At 42.6% G+C, this 18,831-nt stretch overlaps 1 protein-coding gene across 32 annotated transcripts in view; it reads left to right on the forward strand.

The window, feature by feature from the left end:
- MAP2 (microtubule associated protein 2) overlaps positions 1 to 18,831 on the forward strand; it is a 273,633-nt gene that overhangs the window by 246,126 nt on the left and 8,676 nt on the right. For 16 of the 32 annotated variants that reach the window (XM_064515289.1, XM_064515292.1, XM_026116678.2 and 13 more), the window contains 3 exons: positions 1,416 to 1,601; positions 3,270 to 3,423; positions 6,465 to 6,808. In XM_064515289.1, coding sequence (XP_064371359.1) covers positions 1,416 to 1,601; positions 3,270 to 3,423; positions 6,465 to 6,808 — 684 coding nt within the window. The remainder of the gene's footprint in view (positions 1 to 1,415; positions 1,602 to 3,269; positions 3,424 to 6,464; positions 6,809 to 18,831) is intronic. The other 16 variants (XM_064515301.1, XM_064515308.1, XM_064515302.1 and 13 more) reach the window with 1 other exon arrangement.

Below are 18,831 nucleotides of genomic sequence, written 5' to 3' on the forward strand. Positions count from 1 at the left end.
AAGAGTCATAATCATTTTGCAAAACTGATTTTAGAAATAAATTCTTGCTAGGAAAGCATTTCCATCCTTTGAACTAAACTATTACCTTGCTCAGCAGAGCCTCCTGATATGGATGCTGGTATCCAACAGAAGTCCAGTTCAGCTGTGTTATGGGACTGAAATTATTACTCAGTTCTGCAACTCTTAATCATGTTCTGTAACTCTTAATCACGTTGATTAGTACATATATACTGTGGATGACATTCAGCACCCCAGCCTCAGTTTTCTGTAGGTTGAGTACCTAGTCTAGACCAGATGCTTGTCAGTAGAGAGCTGGTCAACTCTAAGGTATGACTCATCCCATTTTTTGCTTGTTTTCTAAAAAAACACAACTTGAGGGGTGACTCATATACCTTTTCTGAACATTCAGAAAGTCTAGGTGACTGGCTTAGATTAAATGCCAGTTTTTTCATGGCTAAAGTTCTGTACCAAATCCCATACTTAAACTCCCATTGGGATTGTTTCTATGAGTAATTTCATGCTTGTGTGAATACAGAGAGGATCAGGACTACATTGCCAGGATAAGAGCCTTGCAGTTATTCTTTGTAGCATCAGTTATACCCTTGGGAGAAAGAAAAGTGTTTCTTAAGGGAGTAGCCCAGTTCTCTTCCAAAGTAACTCCTTTTTGCAGGGTAGTCAGGCGCTCCTCAGTGTCAACAAAGTATTTGCAATGTGTCCTGTTGATGTTTAATTGCTTTTTCAATGTGGTATTATCAGTATTCAGAATCGGACAAGTATCTGATCACAATGACATGTCATGTCAATATTTCAAGCATATATGGGTTTTATCCCAGGTGTCCACATTGTCAACAGAGACTTACAAATTTCCACCATGACACCAAATGCACTTGTGCCTCTAAGATTTTGTATATACACAGTGGCATAAGAAACATTGCTATCATGTCCTTCTACTGTTCTGGGAATATTGCTGTAACTTTGCTTTAAGATTCCCACTGTTTTATTCTTGAGCATAACCTGGGATACCACACTTCAAATGCATAACTTGGATTAAAAAGACCAGGATATCTGTGCTCCTATAGTTTGGCACTTGCTTCTAATGCAGTCAGCTAGCAGTTGTGCCAGCTATTGCTGTGTCTGGCACCATTTCTGTTGTATTAGTACAGGGCAAAAATAGTATCTGCAGAAAAAGGCACTCCCTAGAATCAGTAACTCTGACCAGACCCAGATGTTTTCAGTCAAACAACACAGAGCTAAAACTTTCCTGCATGTCTGAGAACTGCCACAGACACACCATTACCAGACAAAGGAAAAGTATTAATTCATGGCTTGGCTTTTTATTTTTTTGTCCATGTTGCATGTGTTTTCCTTTTGTTCAGCTTCATGTTGTTTTCTTTTGTTTGTTTTCTCATGACTAGACTGCCTCTTTGTCAAAGATTCCTGCCTCAAAGTCTAGAGCAAAGTCATTGCTTCCTCCAAGACCCAGCTCAGCTTGCTCATTAACTACTAAAAGGGCCACTTTTCTCGATACAGACAGTTATTATGTACGGCCCTCCTCAGCAGGCCCAAGAGACTGCTTGCCCAACTCAAAATCAGACGCTAAGGTAAGGTAGCCAGGTCGGTAGAAAGAGTTAGCGCAGAGATGTGTAGGTGAATTCCATGGATCAGATTCGCTCTCCGCTGAGCTTGAGTAAATCTCTGTGAAGTTAACTTGGTATTACTTATATCCAGTGGCAGTAAAATTGCTTATCAGGGTGCATGCTACAAAATAGATAAAAACAAAGGAGATTCTCCAGAGCAAACATAAGTGAAATAAATTATACATAAAAGGACATGTCTTCCTTCTATGGATGATATGGATGCTGCTTCATTGACTGCTGAGAAGTTGCACCTATTTGCAATACTAATTTGCCTTCCAGGAGAAATTTAAAAACCAAAAAGCTTTCAGCCAGTTAATACTCTCTGAAAACAAATTCAGTTGCCAGTGTAAGAGGGTACAGTTCTCATGACCAGCAATAAAGGCTGAAGCTGTAGGAACGAAGTTTGATCTACGTATGGCACTGTGTTGAAGAAGTTGCAGTAAGAGATTAAAGAGCTGGTTGGCAGCTTTCCATCCTAGCTTCCCGATATTCACATTCCACTTGCGTTGCATATCTACCTGATACTGGCTTAATGACTGTTGCTTAAAGACTGTTGCTTAAAAGCCATTTTCCCTATTGACTTCCATTTTCTGTCTAATGTTATGCCTGGTGAGTCTCTTACTGGTTTGGACCATCATCCTATTTGTCCTTGGGAGGACCATTTGCTTATGCAAGAATGTCTTTGACTGCCCATGCCAGAAGTTCAACAATATTATAACATACTTAGATATCCATTGCTCTAACCAGGACAAAAAGCAGGTATCTGCTGATTTCAAAATGGAAAAAGATGAGCATGGAAAGAAGCAAGAGAAGACATCAGGGTTAATAGTCTCTGCACTCAAAAAATAAGCAGTAGCCAAAATTGTCTCTCCTTAAAAAATTGCCAGGTAATGTTTGAAAAGGCAAAATTCGCACATTACCTAATAATACAATGTGTAGTGTATTCTAGGCACAAATATTTCAGTTACTTTGCAAGTGAATTCACATGAGAATTTCACACCTGAGCTCTAGGTGATTACTTTCAACTTGAACAAAATAAAAACTTTCTCATTAAGAATCAAATCTGGAAGCTATCTATATTTAGATCTAAGAGTATCTGTCTCAAGTAGCTCAGGAGACAGCTGCCTTTGTTGTGCTGATGGAAAAGACATCTATGTTGACTTCGCAGGGATTTAGATAGTAGTCCCCTATCATCCACTGAAGTCACTGGGAGCTCTGTCTTTGACTTCAGTGGGAGTAAAACCAGTCATTAATACATGTTTAGTAAAACCAGTGGGAGATGAAAGGCTTTGCCTGCACCAAAGGCTAAATTTATCTTGGGGAAACAGTAGGTTATTTAAGCTAGGATGAGATTTGCAGAATTTCTTGCTTAAGGAGGTCAAGAGGAAATGCCCCACCAGGAATGGAGTTCTGACCACTCTGAGCTCCCCAGTCCTTTCCTGTTGGGTGTTTGGCTGCAGTAAAGCGCCAGGGAGCTAAGCAGAGCGTGGGAGGTGGCTAGATCCCCACAGCTTCCCCACAGTGGGCCCATGGGATGAGGCTTGCCCTCCTGCAAATAGGGAGAGAGAAATCAGAACCCAGAGAGTGATGTTTTGAAAACTAAACATTCCTTTTTTATTTTGCTGCTACTAGGATGGAGTAAGCAAGAGTCCAGAAAAGCGTTCCTCTCTACCAAGACCTTCCTCTATCCTTCCTCCTCGAAGAGGTTTATCAGGAGACCGAGACAGAGAGGAGAACTCTCTCTCCCTCACAACTTCCCTTTCCTCTTCAGTACGACGGACCACCCGTATGTTCTCTGCATATTAACTCTCTCCTACTGCTGTGGTTGTCTCCCATCGTTGTTAGATTTGTCCCACTGTCATTACATCGTGTGTCCCTAGCCCTTTGCACTGAGGGGTCGGTCTGAGGCATGGTGCTGGAAATCAGAGCCTCAGATCGTTTCTGTTCAGATATCAAGTGCTTGTGCAGCAAGGTCTTGAAACCAGACGTGGAGGGCATCCTTTCCGCAGTCTGCAAAGCCCAGGGCTAGGACTGCAGTTCAGGCTTACTGCCCGTATTAGAAAATATCTTTGCAGGGACCTCAGAGCTGGGTAAGATAGTTAACACAGGATATTTATAAACAACAACAAGAATGAGACAAATCTGAAGTAGGCAGTAAAAACCTTCTGACAGATATGAAAACATTGAACCTAATAGTTACAGTCATTAATTTGCTGTTTCACTGTAACAACCTCCCCGGATTCTAGTATAAGGGTAAAAGCTCTCTATTCTGAGAACTGCAAAGAAGATGTTAGCTAGTGGAGTGGCTCATTGGGGGAAATCAGGGTAGTTAACCAGCAAGGTCCTTTTATGAGGACCAAGTCTATCAAATCGCAAGCCAAGGGAAATTGCAGGACAAAGAGATTTTTACCAAATACCCCCAAAACTTTTAGCTTGATTTGCATTCAGCCCAGGCTTCAGAACCTGGATGTGGTGTGGCTCCCTGCTCTCCCATAGGAATTATTCTGGCTTTCCCTCTTTAGAAACCAATTACTTCTTAAAAGAAGCTAAGGGAAGTAGATACTAAAATTCTACAGAAGAGTCCTTTGAAATTCTTGGCTGATGCTCCCAGAGTAAAACAGAGACCTTTTGCAAGCAGAGTGACCCCCAGGTGGCACAACAGCCCATTTTGCTGGCTAGGAGCAAGAGGCCATTGAGCATTTGCAAATGTGGTGGAAGAGCTGAGCAATGAAAAATAAATATACTAAAGCTGCAGGGAGCTGGAAAAAAAAAACCATTCCCTTTCCATTACAGTTGGTATAGTGAGAAAGTTCTGGTTAAGGGTTGGCTGGGAAAGAAAGAAACCATTCAGGAAAACTGGAGGTGAGAGTGGAATATGTTCAGTCTAATGTGTCATGTAGAACAAATACAGTTTTTCATGGATCACAGGAGCAGCAGTGCATTGATTTTGGTCCATCACCATTAAGTAAACAGAACAATTACCAATTAGCTTGAATGGGATTTTGATTAGTCCCACTGGATGCTCTAGAGAGGTGCATTGGAGTTATCGTTCTTGAACATTTTAAAGGTGAAACCACTTATATGCATCCATTCAATATTGAGGTTCTCAGGCTTTAGGAGTTGGTTTGCGCTTTCTCTGAGTGCTCACAGCAAACCTTTGCTATAAACACTGTACGGAGATATCTCGGCTTCTTCTGTTTGTTTGCTGTAGAGAGTTACAAGCAAAGCTCACTGCAGAAAGTACAATGCCACTAAATAAACCGATTCTTACGTTTAAGTGAAAAGGACTAGCAATACCATTGACACCGAATGGAGCCACTACAAAATGTTATAGTATTTTTTTTAATTTGCATGCAGATGTAGCTTGAATGTAACTTTTAATCAAGGTTGCCCTCCGTAATTGCCTTCTTTCACTGCACTAGTTGAATATTTGAACTTTAACCTCATGAAGTTCAATAAAGGGAAGTGCAGAGTCCTGCACCTAGGGAGGAATAACCCCATGCACCAGTACAGGCTGGGGGCTGACCTGCTGGAAAGCAGCTTTGCAGAGAATTGCTGGGGGTCCTGGTGAACAACAAGTTGAACATGGGCCAGCAATGCACCCTTGCGGCAAGAAGACCAACAGTATCCTGGGCTCCATTAGGAGGAGTGTCACCAGCAGGTCGAGGGAAGTGATCCTTCCCCTTGGCTCAGCGCTGGTGAGGCCACACCTCAAGTGCTGTGTCCAGCTCTGGACCCACAGTACCAGAAAGACGCAGATTTATGGGAGCAAGTCCAGTGAAGGGCCACTAAGATGATTAAGGGGCTGGAGCATCTCTTGTGAGAGAGCTGGGACTGTTTACCCTGGAGAAGAGAAGGCTCAGGGGGATCTTATCAATGTGTATAAATATCTGACAGGAGGGTGTCAAGGGGAAGGGGCCAGGCTTCTCAGTGGTGCCCAGTGACAGGACAAGAGACAACGGGCACAAACTGAAACACAGGAAGTTCCATCTGAATATAAGAAAAATCTTTTTTTTAATGTGAAGGTGACTGAGCACTGGAACGGGTTTCCCAGAGAGGTTTTGGAGTCTCTTTCCTTGGAGATGCTCAAAAACTGTCTGGACAGGCTCCTGGGCAACTTGCTCTAGGTGACCCTGCTTGAGTGGGGGGAATGGACCAGATGATCTCTAAAGAGATCCATCCTCAACCATTCTGTGGTTCTGTGAACTTGGGGGACATCTGTCCATCTTCCCAGTAGAACCATAGACCATGACTCTTGTTCATCAGCTGAATGCTTGCTCAGGATTCAGCCGCAGATACCAGACTACCAGCCATGGTATGTGACCAAAAGCAGCCAGGCATTCAGACGGTGTAGTTCAGGATTAAGATCAGAATTTTCACCACTGTCTAGTATAACACCCGAACTGCATTGAAATAGGTGGCAACACTCTCACTGGCTGACAAGGTTATTGCATCAAGTCCCAAAGATTAGATTCAGATGGTGGGTCTAGTTTTCCTAAGAGGGAAATCAGTGTCTAAGTATTATGCCCTGCCTAGCCAGCTTTGCAGGAAGCATAGGCATTTTGGGAAGCACATCTGTACTGCAGAATGGAGACCTCGGTCACCATGTGGGTGAATTACCAGCTCAACCACAGGTGACAAGGTAACTCTTGGCAGGGTTGACTAGCTAAGTAAGACACAGAGACAGACACCCAGTCTGCTGCTTCAGTGTTAGCAGAGACAGAGCCATCTTAGAGCTGTTTCTCACAGGGTTGCAGTCTTGGGAGGTACAGTATGATGAAGAGCTGTATCTTTTTGGGTCTAATGCTATTTTTTTCTTGCATATAGGATCAGAGCCAATTCGTAGCAGAACAGGAAAAAGTGGAACTTCTACCCCCACCACTCCTGGCTCCACTGCCATCACTCCCGGGACCCCACCTAGCTACTCCTCCCGTACCCCAGGCACTCCGGGGACCCCCAGCTATTCCAGAACCCCACACACTCCTGGGACCCCCAAATCTGCCATACTTGTACCCACTGAGAAAAAAGTTGCCATCATTCGCACTCCTCCCAAATCTCCAGCCACTCCGAAGCAGCTACGAGTTATTAATCAGCCTCTACCTGACCTCAAGAATGTCAGGTCTAAAATCGGTTCAACAGATAATATCAAATACCAGCCTAAAGGAGGGCAGGTAAGGATTCCACTCTTTACATTCATCCATATTTGATTTATTCTCATGTGTACAGTGCAGTGCTGGGATGGGATGGGAGCCATCATGAGTTGCCTTGTAAATGCTGCTTCTGTTGTCACTGCCGTAGACATTGGTTGTTTTTTAAGTGGTGATAAATGGCAGGGGGAAGATTACCCTCAGAAAAGTATCTTGTCACCTGAAAATTAACAGTGCCTCACTGAGATCAGTGCCAAATTGCAAAGAAAAGTTTGCACTCCGTGCCACAGATATGTTCAGCCTGAATCTTAGCAGCTGCTGCTTGCTTATCAGCAAATTAAAGAGGTTCTCTCTACTTCAAGCAGTTTCAGATTCAATCTAGATAGATGTGAGCAGGATTGCACAGCACCATGACTTTTCACTGCATCAAGTTACGTGACATGCATTGTCTTGGGTGGTGTTAATGATAAACCAACCTGATAAATCCACCCTAGGTTAAAGATGATGGGAGGGGGTAGATGTTAGACTTAACTGCTTTTTTTGCTGCAGGATTTGAATGAGCAAGAACAGGGCTTAAATTAAACTGGAGAAGGCATTTAAAATAAGAAAAGGTGAATGCGTAAGAAAGCAGATCATGATTTTCTGTTCTCACCGTGTGAGTGCACAAGAACTCAAGGAAAAGGTGATAAAGCTGGAATATATCAAAGGACTTAGTTCTTCATACCTTACACAGTTATGCCATGAAACATATTACCTTGACGACTGCCTTCATCTAAGGAAGGGACATATGTGTAGAGTAACAAAATCTCCTATTGCTTTAGACAGCACATACCAAAACTTTGGAAAGAACAGTAAACATGTGGGCTTTTAAGCTAAGCTTGTGCTTTTGGAGAGTGAGGAAAGATCAGATAAGGAGTACCCTCTGTATTCCTAGGGTATGGAGTTTATACCTTTCTTGACGAGTTTCTGCTTGATGCCCTACCAAGCAGAGCTATGGCCAGACCTGGAGTAGTCATTTCTCTGTTTTGGGCATTTCAGACGTGGTTGTGCAGATGGCATTAAAAGCCAAAATTATCTCCAAGCAAGCTTTCTGCATGGAAGAACTGTTGTTTGCCTTACAGGATGAAGCGGCTCATTTTATTAATATTTTAATGGTTATAAAACCATTTATAACCTGAAAGAAGTCCTATTTCGTTTAGAAACAGAGAGGCAGAATGAGGAAAGAAAATATAGCTTACCAAGATTTATGCTAAAAATACAGGGAAATCACTATTGTGAGTGTAAAAAACTTGGTTATTATTTGTTAAAAGATCATTTGTATTTCATATTGATTCTGGATCACAACCCTACCACAAAAAAATCCATGTGTCCCCAGCTCCATTGTACTTCCCTAGAAGCTGAGATTGCCGAGTTACTTACAGCAGTGGCGGTCCGAATGCTTGTCTTTTCTAGAAAGGTCCGTTTCTGAACTACCTGCAGGGACAGGACATCAGGGTGAAGCACAAGATGCTCACCCATTCAGCTGTCTGGAAAACAAGACATTCTAGAAAGCTGACTTGCACAGTATTTCCAGATCAGATACTTGTAGAAATATCTGATTTTTGGAATACATAGTGGAATATACAAAAGAGTGAGGTTTGCCTAGTACTTTCTCAAAAAAAGTAATTGTATCAAAACATTTTAACTATGCCTACTGCAGCTCATACAGAGGAAAAAAAGCAGGCTAATATATTAAACAGTAAGGCATCTCTTAGACATTGATCCTGCTTTCATGGTAAATTAACACATTCAGTGCTTTCCAGGATTTGGACAGTAGCCAGTTATTCAGATAAAGTCAGGAAGGTAATGCTTCAGGAAAGGTTCTTTCTGCCTTTATTTTGATACGTATCTGTGTAATTACTTTGTATGGGAATTCATCTCCTATTCGACATATTGTATAGCAGATGGTCAGGGTGCACAGGGGCTCTGGGAGGCTTGGAGCAAAAGCTCAGACAGTGCATCCAGGTTAGCATTCCTTATAATGTAACAAGCCTGGACGCTGGAGATGGGGCTTAAAACCAGTGCCGTGTTAGCCTATCCTCCTCCTCCTCCCCCCCCTCCTCCCCCCCTCCTCCTCCTCCTCTCCCCCTCCTCCTCTTCCTCCTCTCCCCCCCCCCCCCCCCATTATTTCCTGGGGATCGTAAGAACCATGCAAGACGAGGATCACAGCAAATTGTGTTTCTTTGTAAATATCATGCCTAGAAAGCTACATTTCCTTAGCACTTTGGGAAAGTTGCACATGGTCTTTACCAGGGAAGAATGACACAGCAGTCGGCATTTCATCCCTTTGGGGGATGATGGGGGAAAACTGCTGGGCGGACATAATAAGATCAATGAAGCTAAAGCATTTTTTAATTCCCAGTGGTATGTAGCCACAGAATTGTGGCTGGGGCAAAGAGAGATTCACTGAGTTCTCCCGTTGGATCTCCTTTACACCATGGTTGCTCAGTCTAGGTAAGAGGTTTTAGGATTAGTTCTTTTCCTGTTTCTGCAGTTGAATTTTAGAGGGTCTATCAGAGGAACATATGAAAGCTAGTTTAGTTTCCTTGTGTCTGCTTGCTTCTTGTTTGGTGGCAAATACTTTATCAGCTGAAATGAGCTGTTAACTGCTATCTGCTTTTAGTGATGATATATGAAATGAGCAGAAGGCTGCTCAAGTTTTATAGGCTGAACTGGGAGTGCTGATAGCAGTAACCACAGGAAAGACAAGCAGACAAAAAGCCAGTGTATATCTGGGCAAGTTAAGTACATAAACATGACATGCAAGTCACTAAAGGAGTACAGATATGCAACCCAAAAGTGTCATTTGGAGACAGACTCTGTCCTTTTACCGGAGGCATATCTTAACCTAGTACAAGGTTTTGTCTTAGCTTACAGCTGTCCCAGAGAAAGCAGCAGCACTGCAAAACTGCCAGAGACCGAGATGTAGAGCTAAAGAAGCATGGGATGTTTGAATGCTAAATAAATGAAGAAGTACAGGGCTTCAGTCTTGACTTTCATCAAAAGCTCATCAGCCAACAGATTGATTTTAATTTAGCTGGCTTGCCAGACACAAAAACAAAGAAAAGGAGAGAAATAGCTCCACCTGACAGAAAAAAGAAAAGACCGTGTTTCTAGGGGAAGAAGTGAACTAATGTTGCCCTGCATTAAATTCCTACTAGAAATAGATGGCTTGAGATTTGTTTAATGGGTATTCGGCAGTCTGGAGAAGTGAAGGGTTCTCTGCTCTGTGATGCAGCCAGTAGGTAGTTGTCTGGTTTTCTCTTTATAGTAAAGTATGGTGAAATGTATCATTCTTGGCAAAGCTCAGAGACAACTTGCTCATGGGTATGTCTGCTGGGCTTCAGATGGATTTTAGCACTGCATCAGCTGTGGAGGAAATGCTGTGCTTTCAAAAGTAACCCATTTGCATCTGTTATTTTTCAGACAGCCCAAGGGAAGCATGGGGGAAAATTGAGGGGGTGGGGGTGGAAATCTGTTTCAGATGCCAGGACTGGAGGGTTTTTCAATGTTGGAATTTTTTTCTTCTTGAAATTCTGACTGTGGATGTGGCTTGTACAGTATCAGTGTTTGTATCAGTGTACAAAAGTGCACCAGTTGAATTATTTTTACTACTGACCAGGCAGGGTATTTATAAAGCATCGGAGGCCAGCAATCAAAGATAAAGCCAACTTAAAGATAAGGTGTAAAATAGCATGAACTGCAGTAACAGCCAGGCACCTTGTAAGGGGTAAGACGGCACACAGAAGAACGAAATACCCAAGCAAAACTGGAGAATGAAGTGACCCTTGATGGCTTTTAGGAAGATTAAGAGAAAAATTCACTATCTACCATAAATTGTGGAAAGCAAAGTGCATTTGGTCATGGGTCAGAGAGTCTGAATAAATTGATGACACTGATATTCAGTGGAACTTGTCCAGCACCCACAAAATTGCTAGCGAAAGAGAATAGGTATTTGCATTAAATAATAAAAGAAAGCAGAACAGGGAAGGATAAGACATGTCAGAGCTAGGCAGAGGAGGAGGCTTGGATAGATATCTCTCTTCTTCTTTGCACAGTTCTTTTGCTTGAGTCCAGCACTGTTGGCTTCAAGATCAGTTTGGATGGCAACACAACACACACACGGCCCCATCATTACAATTTACGTCCCTGTCTGCAGAGAATAGTAGGATCCTTCTGTGTTCTCTGCCTCAATAGCAGCCTGACAAGATGTGAGGACTGTCCAGAGACAGACAGTCCTGGGGGCCCAGCAGAGCTGGAGCACAGCTCGGAGGAACTGCAGGTCAGATGGGTGTTTGGCAAGTTCCCGTTGAGACAGCATCTTGTAATTCCTCTTCCTTCTGTTTCAGATGTCTTTGCACCAAGTTACACAGATGATGGCCCAAAAATTAATTCTAAGATTTAAACTATGTGCCATTGGTGCACTGGCTAATGAAGTGCATTCTAAAAGACAGTGGAGAATATGGGCATAACAAAACGTGCTATCTGAGCTGTTGTTACCAGGTCCCATTCTGTCTCCCATCTCTCTGCCACCTTTTCCTCCGCTCCACTGTGATCTGAGACATAATTGAGCCATAAACATGTTGACCTAAGTTAAGAGAATGTCCCTATCCAGGACAAAATTGATGCACATAAATGAGCTATAAGTCTTAAGCTAAGCATTGGTTTTGGTCCTTTCCCAAACCAGGGCCACAGGTGGCAACTTAAGGAATATGTGGATCGACTTCGTAACATGGCTGTTGTTAAAGTACTTAGCTAATGAGAGACTAGAAAGCAATTGTTTCCACACTGTTGGCCTCAGTCATTGGAATAAGTTTGTGAATTTACCAAGGCAACAGCTCGTAACTGTAAGATAATTTCATATCTATCAGTCTTCTTTTGTTTCCTTTATACATTCCTGGTTTTGTGGATTTAAAAAACATTTGGAAAGGTTTGTTTTGGACTGAAAAGCAGGGGAAATGCAGGAGCTTAAGAACAGTTTGTTTGTATTGTTTGTAAACAGTTTGTTTGCCTGTTTGAATTTGAAAATTAGAAATTGGTTCATCCCATGTTAAAATACAGATCCATAAATGCAAAGATAAGTTAGAGATTTCAGGCATAATTTCAAAACTTTATCACAGCTCAAAAAGCATAATTTTTAGGGTTTTGAAATTTAGAATTTTGGCTCATCATTGCAGATTTGTACAGAAATAACATCTTGCAGCTCCTGCGTTCAGATTCCACTCGTTTAATGGAAGGCTTGCATGAGTACAGTCTGCATAGTTAAGCCTTGAATTATTCTGGATAAAAAAAAAGATCCTTCTTCCTGACTCATATTTTAGAAAAATGAAACAATCACTGTCAGGCTCCAGCAGGTTTCAGAATGCATCTTTGAGGGAAGGCATTTGGTTGGTAGAAATGGGCAGGGAATTGGGACTCTCTATCCAGATATGACATCCATTTTCTCTGTGTCTGGGGCACAGTAACATCGCTGTTGTGCCTCAGCAATCTGTAAAATGTGCGTCACGCTCACTGAGGACAGACTGCAAACCATAGGAACTCATCGGGAGAGTCGCAAGCTGTCTGATGGGGCTCCAGCTCAACTCTGTTGAAGTCAGTGAGTAACAAAACTTCCACCGACTGCAGTAGCCATAGGTTGACAGGTTTTGCTCCTTAGGAGCTGCGGTCTGCCAACCGCGTGGGATGTGGGGGAGCTGTCTAGCTGGAATTGAAGGTACCATTTTCTGGAGGATCCAGTATCTCTCCACTGACTATAGTGGCAGCTTACATAACCAGTTGAAACTCTTAGTTCGCTGAAGTTAGAAGAGACTAATCCCAGACATAGTGTACAATATTGGTTATTGTTCTCTCATTAATATCATGGAGAGAAGCTGTACTTTTTTCTGGAGTAGGTTGAAACTACCAGGACATACATTCTTGTAAAAGCCCGACTCATCCCAGCCTCAAGTTCAGCAGAGGAGGAATTTTCAGCTGAGCTCTAAGTACCTTTTGGCAATGAAATGGAGCAGGTTGTTAGTTCTTATGGGAAAAATGTTCAGGCAACCCCCCAATCTGGATCAGAGCTGTTCAGTCATATAATAGATGTTCTGTCTTGGATGGAAAGGTGAGAAGAATGAAGTTTATTTTGCTAGACAATAAAGGAAAGAAACCTTGTTTTTTCTTGGAAATTCAGATTTGAAAAGACATGCTGATCTATTGAGATTTGAGAAAGCCAAATTCCATGAAGAGGTAAACACAGGATACTTTCTGAACTCAAACTGAATGACCTAGTTTTCTCCATTTTGCCGGAGTAAAGAAAATGCAGGCCTAGTGACTCAAAACTCATCCCTTCTTAAAAATGTTCAATCTTATTTGAAAACCTTGTTGCTTGATGATATTTGAAGCTATTAATACTATTCCCATGAGTAAGGAGTGTTGCTACTAATATTTCAGGATCGGACTCTGTAATTTGACAAAATCCATCTTTTTTCTTGGTTGAGGACTACTGAAACAAAGATCTGTGGAATCTTGGTTTTTTTAGCTGAATTAATGGAGCTCCTAGCATGTTTTTTACTCTCTGCATGAATATCCTTCAGTTTCTTTTACTATTCTTTTGGGTCGGATTCCCACATTTAGCGATGAGTATGATTACAGAACACTGGTTACACTTGATCTGCCTTGCATCTTGCACTTCCTTGAGCTGTCTATTATTGTTGTCTCTTGACTGTAAACTCTTCGGCATGAAAAGAGGTAATTTTGCTTTGTATTTCACAGCACAATTATGCAAAATTTCTCAGTGTTTCTACCATGTTCATATAACCAGAACAAGATTTACCATGCCAGCTGTTAGGTTGAAATGTAACATACTAGTTTCTGTTCCTGTGGTTAATTTTGGAGAGAGAAACAAATATTTCTTTTATATGATATATATGAAAACAACATATTCTAACACTTGGGACAATTAATAACATATATGTGAACTTAATTAATGGATGCAAATTAAATATTTAAATTTCTTTGAAATACAAGATTTTAAGAGAGATGCCCTCAGAAAATACTCCTTTTGCTTTTGTGTTCTGATGGTGTAGACTTTTTCTCCATTACTAGGGACATGCCTAGTTCAATGTGGCCACCTTATTAATTACAAAAATAGAGTGATTTGCAGATAGGTAAAAAGAAGCCTGTAAGTTCTTCACAGTGAAAGATGTAAATCAGCCATCATTGTCCTATGCAAGTATTAAAGACATGACTGATTGCAAGGCATCTCTTAAATTTTTCTGAGACCTACTGTTGGAAGTATCTATTTTCAGTTGCTTAGAATGGTCTTAAAGTTTAACTGTTCAGGCCAAAATATTATGTGCCCAGTGTCTGCCTCTGGCTTCATTTTTTAAGGTCAGAATTGCACCTATCCTTTTCACCCTTACTAAGAGTAAGATGAGGAGGAATACTTTATTTATCCACGCTACGTCCAGTGCAGTCTTTTGTTTTGAATCTCACTAGCATGTAGGCTGGCAGCTTCGCTACTGTATGTATCCAGAAAATTCAGCAGTGCAAAATCAGAATAGGATCTCAAGCTCTGTTTGTAGATATGGAAAGTCTGAGGCACATTTTCTCTTTGGAGGCTTTGCTAGGCCAGAGAAATAGTCTTACCTCTCTTTCCTCTACAAGTAGCCTTTGCCAGGAGTATAAAAATTGTAGTATCATCTGTCCTTGGCAGCATATAATTTTGGAAGTGCTTAGAACTGCTTCTTGATTATGATCAGGTTTTAACCTTAACCTGTTTCCGATGCAAGACCAATTCCTGTCTCACTCAATCTCTGTGTTAACCAGGAGACCAAACAGTGAAATAATGTCTAGTTCTAGGTTGTAACTTTGTCAAATTACTGCGATTCTGGGCTAAGTAGGAGTAACCTGCCCTTTCTGATAAGTTGTTAGGAGTCTGAGAGCTTTTCTCAAGTTCCCAGGCCCACAGCATGTTCAAATGACACAACTTTAAATTTCTGAGTCTCCTTGGCTTCACTGTAGCCAGAATCTGAAATACAGAAAGTCTAAGAGGAAATGTGCTATAACTGCAGAGTAACAAGGCCCAAAGGAATCTTGGGACGGTATCAGGGCTAACATGTAGACATCCTAAGGAAAAGTCATAAACAGTGGCTCAAAGTACATGAATAACATTCTCTGTTGATGAAACTATGACCTGAATGAAGTGGGGCCTGGCTGGAGTACTTTAAATGCTTTAGGCACAGTGCTTGTGGTAAAGCCTCTCAGAGGCTGTAATTGCAAGGCTTGCAGTTACCATCAGCTTGGTGGAAAATGTGTTCAGAGCCTGATTTCATCAGCATCTCAATTTTTATTCTTTGAGTATCTTTGTTTTGGTGTGTACCAGGGTAGTGAGCCATAGGAGGGACATTGTTTATGGATTATCTACCCAGTGGCTGAAAAGTTAGAGGCTTTACCTGTTCTTGTGAACAGCAGCTGAACAGCATAAGCTGTTTTCAATCACAGATATTGTCTTTAACAGTGGGGCAAAACTGAACTAAATTTTCTCTTGCGTTTCTCAGCCTTCCACTCAGTACTTCCACATATTTCTGCTCATCTTGAATATAATGGTGCAATATGACAGAGAAGGGCCTGCTCCAGACCCCTAGACTGGAGACCATTGCACATGGAAAATGTGAAATCCAAATTCACCTTCTATGGGAGGAACACAGCCCTAGGGAGGCATATGTCTAACTGGGAGATTCACAGGTACTGCTAGCCTCTCTCACTTTTCCGCACATCAGCCAGCTTAACCCAGAAACGTCCCTTCTGGTCTAGTGTAGATGTTGCCCTCAGACCACAGCCCCTTCCTGTTTAGACTGCCAGTCGGGCCGCTGTATGTAGGGAAGGAGTTACAGTTTACCCTACTAAGTTCAGGTCACTAGATGCCTCATCAAAATGAGCCCTGAGAAGGATACCATCAGTGCTTCCTTTCCTGGCAAGCTGTCCAGACATACATTGCATCTCCCGGCACTTTGCCAAATGGCATTCAAAGAGCTGAGAAGCAGCTGGAGAACAGTAGCTGATTCCTGCTGGGGACTACCTAGAAGCAGTGCGAGTCAGTGAGGCTACACTGGGTGCACGTCAGCGCAGTCTGCTCTGGGGTTCGCTTCTGCATCGCTGCTGAGGAGCTGTCAGAGAATGGAGGGGGGAGGGTCTGTAGAGCAGTCAGTGTGCCAGGTCTTCAGTCAGATGTCAGTTTTACCATTTGGCTGTTGCAGTTTTGTGGAATAAACCCAGCATTTTCTGTATAGGTTTCACTTTCCCAGTGTCGCTTAACTTCACCCTGTGCACAACAGATGATAAGGAACCTCTCCTCAGTCGTGGACAAAATACTAACTTCCAGCCCCTGTGCAACATACCTTGGTAATCCCGAATCAGATCAGTAGGAGGGAACGTACCCATCTCAGACTGGCAGGCCAATGCAGAGGTTGTGAGGGAGTCTGCCAGTAGGTCCATGTGGGAGATTGGCCTCTTGGGATTTTTAGTGAGGGTGAATAGAAATCAGTCCTGCTTCTTCCACAGAGCAAAATATTCCCTTTCTTGACGGAGAGCATGAGCAGGCTTGATCTTTCATTTAATGTGCAACACAATTACAGTGCATATACCTACATCCCTACCACACCACCACCCCCACACAAGATGTACACACGCATTCAGGAACATAGAGACCTTCCTGGTGAGTCATGGTGTTTGCACTCCCTCTATTGCAGGCAGCTGCATCATCTAATTCCTTTCATAAAGCACCATCATAGAAATTTTCCATTTTCTTCCCCTGGGAAGCTGCTCCAAAGCCTCCATGCTTGGATAGTTACAAGTTTCCCTCTAGATTCCCTCTTGTATTATTATACACAATCAGTTTACACTCTTTGTTTGCAAGCCAAAGTTGCTCTTTAGTCTAAATAGTTCCTTTCCCTCTCTGGTACTTTCCCTCTGATGTTTACAGTCAGATTTCCTAAGGAAACAAAGCTCAGGCAGTCACGCTGTCTGGCTGGCAGTCTCAGCCTTCCTCAACTCATTTGTCACTCTGTGGCCAATTCCAGCCAGCGCTGGCAGAGGAGCAGGGGTTGGAAACACAGGCAGTCTCTCCAGTTGTTGCCTCCAGTTGTTGACTGGGTATGCAGGAGAGACTCAGTGTAACACTGTAATTGGGGAGAAAGGCCCCACAATCGGAGATAATAAACAGCTGGCCAGTTGGCATCTGTGTATTGTCTCCTATTTGGCCAGTCTAACAGGCCTGGGAGAAAGCTAAGGTGATATTGCTGGCAAGAGGGGATAGGGCTTGCTCAGGAACGTCGGATGGAGGGAAAACCTGGATCAGTACAGTTCATCCCTATGCCAGATGACCAGCACAACACATCTACATCACTCATATCTCACTTCAGCCCTCAGCATAGGACATAAGTGATACATAGGTCTCCCGCTGGCCCCTCTACACAGGGGCACATGTCACCCAGTGAGACAGAGAGGATAATTGAGATGATTGTTCCTTTACATATCTGCTTGCCGGGTCCATGAGCCATGAGATTCGTAATCTGTCAGACTTCTGGGTGCAAATCCACCTTTGGGCACTTGATCAAAGGCACCCTCTCAACTTATCACCTTGCTTTGGCTTCATTTTTAAGCCACAGGCTCCCAATCCACAGCACTAAGGTCTCGTCATGACCCCTAAGTCAGCATTTTCAGAGCAAATGCATCCCTGTGGCCATTGCTAAGAGGTGCTGGTGATCTGTCACTGACATGTGCTCAGAAAGTGCTAGGAAAGCCTTCTGTTTTGCCCAGCTCTGTCTGGCCTATAGTTCTGTGGGAACCAGATCTGACTGCACATCTGATGTGCATTTCTGTAACTGATGTGACACCTGTCTTGTACAGTACTGGGGTACATTTTTAAAACAAATAGTATATTGAGATAAAGCACAAGCATAAAACTCCAAAGGCCATTGGCTTTCATGTTTTGGTGTACATGGGTTTAGTTGGATGGGCTAAGCAGATAGGAAAGAGAAAGACAGAAATCAGTTTGCCTAGTGACGATGCCCTTCCGAGGGGCTAAATGTGACCTAGCAGTTGTGGAGTTTTCTGATGCTGTCATCACCTTTATTGCTGAGCCTGCCATCGCCACAGATTTTTCCCAATTAAAGCGAGGAGCACTTAACATAATGTTTTGACAGATATAGTGGTTACATTACATGTAATGAGGGGGATTCGGGAAACAGCTTGCTGTGAAAAACTTCTTTGCTTTAGCTGCGAAGTATGGCCCTCTGAAAATTTGTTCTTGGAGTTTAGACTGGGCTTGAGTCAAGAGTGCACTCCAGCTGCTCAGTGCCAGAGGATTTGACCTGTTTTTCGGATGTGACATTATCACCACTGCAAGAGCCAAGAGCTGCCAATCCTGATCTCCCTGTAAAGTGGGCAAATAGTCTTTCCTAGTTTGGAGAGGTGAGGCACAGAGGAAGTGATTTGCCTCAGGTTTAACAAGGAGCCTTGGTCAGTTTGGGGAACTGAAGCCAGGGAGCAGAGACAGCCTAAGGTTCTTCTTCCTGTCATTGACTGCTTCAGCTGGGTTTGCAGCTGCTTTGTTACTGGCGTGGTAAAAAGAAGCAAGAAGGTACCCTGCAAATCTGTGCCTCTCTCTCATCTCGATACCAGTTAGTCATTGTAGGTTTACTTTCAACATCTGCCAACAGGACTGTGCTAAATATATGTTAGTGAAGGCTCTAGAAATGCCATTTATTAAAATGAATACATAATTCCTAAAATTATATGGCTTGTATGGGAAAAACAGTGTAAATTTGTATTGTATATTAGTAACATAGGGATGAATAAAATCTACCATAACATTTGAGTAAAGACTTCGTATTTAACCTGGAGGAGAGAATACGCTGCACTGGCTGCACATTTTGAGTGAGTGAAAGCTCCTGGTGCAAAGAAGGCAGGTGGAGCCCATGCCAGAAATGCCTTTTCACACACCTGAAAAGCCTGATACTGGTCAG

The sequence above is a fragment of the Dromaius novaehollandiae genome, chromosome 7 (assembly GCF_036370855.1).
Source record: "Dromaius novaehollandiae isolate bDroNov1 chromosome 7, bDroNov1.hap1, whole genome shotgun sequence".
Taxonomy (NCBI): Eukaryota; Metazoa; Chordata; class Aves; order Casuariiformes; family Dromaiidae; genus Dromaius; species Dromaius novaehollandiae.